The sequence below is a fragment of the Clarias gariepinus genome, chromosome 13 (assembly GCF_024256425.1).
Source record: "Clarias gariepinus isolate MV-2021 ecotype Netherlands chromosome 13, CGAR_prim_01v2, whole genome shotgun sequence".
NCBI lineage: Eukaryota > Metazoa > Chordata > Actinopteri > Siluriformes > Clariidae > Clarias > Clarias gariepinus.
This window is the reverse complement of record NC_071112.1, coordinates 22,114,635-22,120,667: the sequence shown is the minus strand read 5'-3', so window position 1 is coordinate 22,120,667 and position 6,033 is coordinate 22,114,635. Positions and strand designations below refer to the sequence as shown.

The window sequence follows — 6,033 nt, the reverse complement described above, 5'->3', positions numbered from 1 at the left end:
TGCAGATGGGCCTGTACGGACAGCCTAAAGATACATTACTGAAGAACCCATAAAGATGGATTTGATGTGCAACTGACATGAATGCAAGCAGCTTTGCTACTATGGCTTATAGCTTGTCTTTTTTTGCACAAGTCACCTCCAACTGTTGCAGTTGTCTGAACTGTTCACAACTTCAACAAAATTTAAGGTTAATCCTTTAATCAATTTCCTGGTTACAGAATTGCACCTTTTGACTCTATAGCACACATATATATATATATATATATATATATATATACATATATTTATTTATTTATTTATTTTTTAATAAAACAATTATGTTTAACCTCTTTCTGACAACGTCCATTGATAAAATTGTTGTGCAAATAAAACTGAATTGAATAAACAAGACTTGTTATTAAGCTGCATAATGCTGATGGCTGAAGTAATTGAAGCCATGGATTAAATTCCATCTTGTAGTGTCTTGCTTACAGCCATGGGAATACTAGCCAGGGTGGAGCTGGTGTGGTGTTGGGGTAGGCGGCTGGAGGTGGAGCTGTTTTGAGCCTGAGATTGTCTACGCCTCTGAAACATGTGGTGGCACAAATAGGACAGAAACTTGTCATGCAGAGAAGCATAGATAAAAGGGTTAAAGCATGCAGAGCTCATGGCTAACAAATGGCATGAGACCTGGATCACATTGATATGACTCTTGCTCAGAATAACAAAGTCGGTGTCCAGGTCACGTATGAGATTGACCACTTGCAAGGGGAGCCAGGAGAATGCAAAACACAACACTGATATCAGCAGAAGACGGAAGGTCTTGCGCCTCTTGCGGCCCCATTTCTCCTGATTAGACGGAATGGCAGCTATAAGTCCCTGTGTGGCCCTGTGCTGAAGGTGGCATGAAATGGCACAGTAGGATATAGACACAGCTGCAAGAGGGACGAAATAGGAGAGGAGCAGAAAGAAGCACGAGTAGATAAGCCGACCAAGCTCCTGTTCCTGCCAGAACTCCTCACACACGGCCATGTGATGACCGGCAGCTCTCAGATCCAAATACACAGTGTGTAAAGTGGCAGGGATGGACATTACCAGTGCACAGATCCAAATGCTTAGCACCAGGGCAACACAAAAATGGCGCCCTATACGTCGCCGAATGGGATATGCGACCACGATGTAGCGGTCCACTGCTATGGCTGTCAGGGACAGGACTGCTGCAAAGACAGTTGCGGTCTGCATAAGCGAGACAAAGCGGCACATGAAGTGCCCAAAAACCCAGCCACGTTCATCAAAGGCATAAAAGACAGTTAGGGGCACACAGAAAAGACACATTACCAAATCAGCCAGGGCCAAGTTTCCAATCAGAAAGTTGGTTGTGCTGTGAAGCTTCTTGTTGAATCCAATGAGGAAGAGGAGGAAGAGGTTTCCAAAGCAGGCTACTAGGACTAGCATGGCGTAGAGAGGCACAAAGAGCATCTTTAGTTCCATCAGGAGGTTCAGTCCGTTGAAAGATGAAAGAGATGCAGGAGATGCGTTGAAAGTGGTGTTCTGCCAGGTTCCGTTCTCGAGGGCGTCCATGTTCACCACAGCTTTCACCTGTACAAGCATTATAGGATGCACATGCAAGTTACACATCCTGTACAGTATATCATTCCAGTAATTGTGAAATGGACAGAACAACTGCTATATGTGTGTTTTGACAAGCATATTTTTGTTACTTGTTAATTACCTTTAGAAATGGATGAGCTCGCATTTGTGTGTTTAAACGCTGAGAGTTTTATTTACAAGAAAAAACCCTGCCTCTGTGTGGTGTTTTTTGAAGTTTAATTGAATATAGCCAAATAAGGAAGATTATGGTGCTATGCTGAAACCCAAAACACCAAAAGAACTCAATTACAGACATGCTGATCTATTTTCTGAAATTGTAGGCTTCTGTATATAAAAAAAAAATCAATTGTTGCCTAAATTAAAGACGCTGAACGTTTTAGAATAATGAACCTACTGAGCACACTTTGTCCGACAAAAAACGGCTGAAATGCTTCAAAACTTTGATTCGAGGCAATTCCCGCATTTCTTTGTTCACATAATAGCTGTACATTTAGAGAACACAATCCTGTTCTTAGGTGAGTCAGAGCTAAGGACATGAGAAATGCTCGGGTGAGCTGTGCTAGCTTTGTTCTTTTGTGCAAATTCTCATAAATAATTATAAAATCAATTATCACCTCATGCTGCGTTAAAGCATTTAACAACTTAAATCAATGAGAGCTCACAATCACTATTTTTTAGTTTTTTTTTTCTTCTCTGATTTTTTCTTTAAACACTCCCAAGTCTTATTTAAAAAGGATTTTGTGGAAGGTGTGGTTAATGTTTAATAATCAGGGGTGTTCTAGCCCAAGAGACACGAGCCCTGTTCTCAGCAAGGAGACATTTGAGACAGAAATCTGTTTACAGCTGGCATTTCATGTGTATTGAACATGTCTCTATTGACCACTTGTAATTGGGTTGTGTGACAAAGCAGTCGTTTGTTGTTGGTGGGTTTTTTTGTTGTTTTTTAGCAGAGGTTTAAGAGGTTGCTTAAATATATTTAATCAACATTTAAATACACGGTCAGTATTTTAATGTACATTTCGGTTCATTTATTTTTTTAAATTTCCCCGGAGATTACTACTGAACTGTTTGTCAGGGAGTTTTTTTCTGCCCTTGGCTTGCTTATCAGGTACAATCTGTTAATTATGATTCATACAGTACATATTTGCCCACATTTTTCGTCAACTCATTTCTGTAATTTGTTTGATATACAGCATAATTATCAATAACAAAATCAGCTAAGATTATATAGCACATATGATATCTCATATAAAAGAAAAAAATCTATACTCAGGCATTGCATCCATTAAGATTTAAGATTTAATTCCTCATAATAAATCTCATACTTAATACAAACTTAAAAAAATAGTTCTGGTGCACAGTTTAATCTTGAACTGTTTGTCTGGAACTGTTTCTGTGCATGTTTTCTGTGTCCAAATTAGTTTCCTCTCACCTCCCAAAGACATGCTGCTAGATGGATTGGCTAATGCACCGAACTGTGATGAATTTGTGACTGTGTGTGCATGGTGCCTTGTGATGGACTGATATATTCCTGCCTCATGCTATGTATTCCATGAACAGTATAGAGTCACACCGGAAATAAGAACCCTTTTTTTAAAAACTAGTCATAAATGACTAGTTTAAGTTTGTGCTATATCCGTTCCATTGACGAGGACTCAAAGTGGACAAGCATTCGCTATGTTTGTTCTACATGAATATGATGTGTGGATCATATTCATTATTTCTGTAATTTACTGATATGAAGTATTGGCAGTTTTCCCAGCCTGCAATTACCTTTATATGACCAGTAAAGATTCCAGTGATATCCATCTCTTCTGTCATGTCTAATAAAATGCAGGTGAAGGTAAAATATTGAATCTAAAGGTTTCAGAATTAAAGCCATGGTCATTTCAAAAATAATATGTAAACATATACCTTTTTAAATATTTGTTTATAGTAATATTTCAACTAGATTAAATGGCATGTTAATTATTGATTATTTCATCTGTGAATAAAAGTTTGTAGCAAGATCAATAATCTTATTTAACCTTAGTAGTTGTTACTTTAATAGGTAATAGTTTGGGGGATCAGATTTGTTTGTTTGTTTAATCAGGTCCTTTTGTCATAATGTCATGATCGTTCTATAGCCTAGAGATATAGCCTAGTACAACATGATTTCATCAACATATAAATTACTTGGTTCTCAAATCTTGCCCTGCACATTTTAGTCTTTTCATTGCACTATTACACACAGTTCCATTCGGAAAATTAGCTAATTAGCTGATTTGGTAAACCAGTGTTGGGTGCTGAGAAAAACACTAAAATGTGCAGGATGGAGAACCACTGCAGTAAATAATATGGCAAGCTGTGAAGATACAGTCTATGTAAATTTAGACTCAGCACTGACCCTGGTGGGACACCACTAGTAAACTTTTTGAACCTTATTTTTTTCCCCCTTAATACACAGTTTCAGACAGAGTCTGTGCTGTGGGGTAAATATAGAACCTATTATAAGCTCATCGATTGAAGCCCTGAGAAGAAACAAAAGGGAACACATAATATCGTTAACCAATTAAGTTGCTGCTGTGATTCTGCTATGGCCAGATTAGAACCCTGCCTGTATTGAAAATATTGTAATTGGATAAAAGGTACAAAGATGGATAATTAATTTGTCTCAAATTACTTTGTCTGTTATTCTGGAAAGACAGAATAAATTTAAATAGATAAAATTTATTTTACCATTTTCAAATATCATATATTTGCCTCTTATATACCACTACAATGGATTTGATACTGTATATAGCAATCAATATGCGATCGAAGTAAAGACTTTTAACTTTTCATCCAAAAATATTTTACTGCCATTTTGTTACATGGCTGTTTCATTTTCACAAGTTAAAAGTTATTTTAAAAGATTAAAATAGTCATAAATTGACATTGATTTTAACACGTGAATGCAAATCATTGGCAGTCGATGACCTGGAACTCAAGGACATCACCTAATGCTAAGTTTTTCCCTTCAGATATTTTTACCAGGCCATTCCTGCTTCAGTTGTGGGTCTTTCTGCTTTCAATTTAGTCTCCAGTTGGTAAACAGCATGCTCAGTTGGGTTGAGGTCAAGTGAACACCTCCGCCCTTTATGAAACTTTAATTTATTTTCACAGAAGCTGATAGTTGCCTGCACTGTATGTTGTGGTCTGTACTTTGAAGGACTATCCTTTCAGTTTCACAGCATTTGACTGAGTCAGAGCAGAAAGTATCGTTCTATACACCTCAGAACCCATCCTGCTACTTCTGTCAGCAATCAAAACATTAAAAAAGACCAGTGACCTATTTCCACTGGCAGCCACGCCATCATGTTTGACAGATTGAGTTGTAAGCTTTGAATCATGAACACTTTCTTTCCCTCTTCTTTCTCTTTCCATTGTATTAGTACTGTAGTAGTTCATATAACTTTCATCTGTCCAAAGAATCTTGTTATAGAACTGTTGAAGCTTTGAATGTTTTCAAGCAAATTATGATTTAGTAAATAATAAGTCCATTGTCTTGGTGTACAAAGGCAAATTTATGACACTTGTGTCACTGTTCCAGTACCTGTCCTAAAAAATTCTGCATCAATTTTTTTTTTTTATCAGGCATAACTTTAAAAACTGTTAAAGCCACAAACCTTATTCTTCAGTATATAAATAGACTTTATTATTATGGTAATACTCTCTCTGGCATGGCCACAATGACAATTTGAATTAACCATGCTCCACAAAAATGTTGGACGGTGTTGATACTGGGGCGGAAAGACATGTTTCACTCCTAATCAGATAGAGACACCAAACAGGAAATCAAATGAGAATGATTCATAGCAATTTTCAATGGTTGGCTATTTTTTATTTTCCACGCTCCCCAGACATCTCGTCGTCGTTATCATCATCATCATCATCATCATCATCATTATCTCTCTCTCTCTCTCTCTCTCTCATCTCCAAATACTTTTTTTGGGAAGAAATAATACTTCATTTGCATTTAATATAAAAAACAAAACTTTGCTTGAACATAATTTTGAAGAAATTTTCTTACTGGCAGAAATCAATTGTTCAAGACTTCCTGGTAAAACTCAAAGAAACAGCAAGCTGTGAGCTTCATCCAGCTTTCGAAGAACAGCTAATAACATAGAAAACATTATGTTATTGATTCTAAGCCAAAAGAGAAATCGCAGAACAAACTCAAGTGTGAGAGATGTGACCGAATGACAGAATGACCCAAAATTTAAGGTCTTTAGTCAGGTTTCTGTCTCCTTTGCTCATGTTGACAGTAAAGAAGAAGTGTTACGAATGTTGCACAAAACTTGCGGTGGTTATGTAGAAACAAAGCTATGTAATCTGGTTCTTTTGAGACTTTTACAGTGAAGACCCCAAGGAGGACCTAGAATGATTGAGTTCACACTAGGGTGGGAAAAAAGTAGAACATCG

General features: G+C 37.1%; 1 protein-coding gene across 1 annotated transcript; it reads right to left on the bottom strand.

Annotated features, from left to right (window-relative positions):
* Positions 1 to 352: 352 nt before the first annotated feature.
* On the bottom strand, positions 353 to 1,563 carry prlh2r (prolactin releasing hormone 2 receptor). Its single transcript, XM_053510470.1, has one exon. It carries the CDS (start codon positions 1,558 to 1,560, stop codon positions 442 to 444), a length of 1,119 nt encoding a protein of 372 aa, XP_053366445.1. The 5' UTR covers positions 1,561 to 1,563; the 3' UTR covers positions 353 to 441.
* Between the last annotated feature and the right edge of the window lie 4,470 nt (positions 1,564 to 6,033).

What these genes read in the sequence shown, in the direction of transcription:
- prlh2r (XM_053510470.1), bottom strand. Translation starts at nt 1,560, where the DNA reads ATGGACGCCCTCGAGAACGGAACCTGGCAGAACACCACTTTCAACGCA.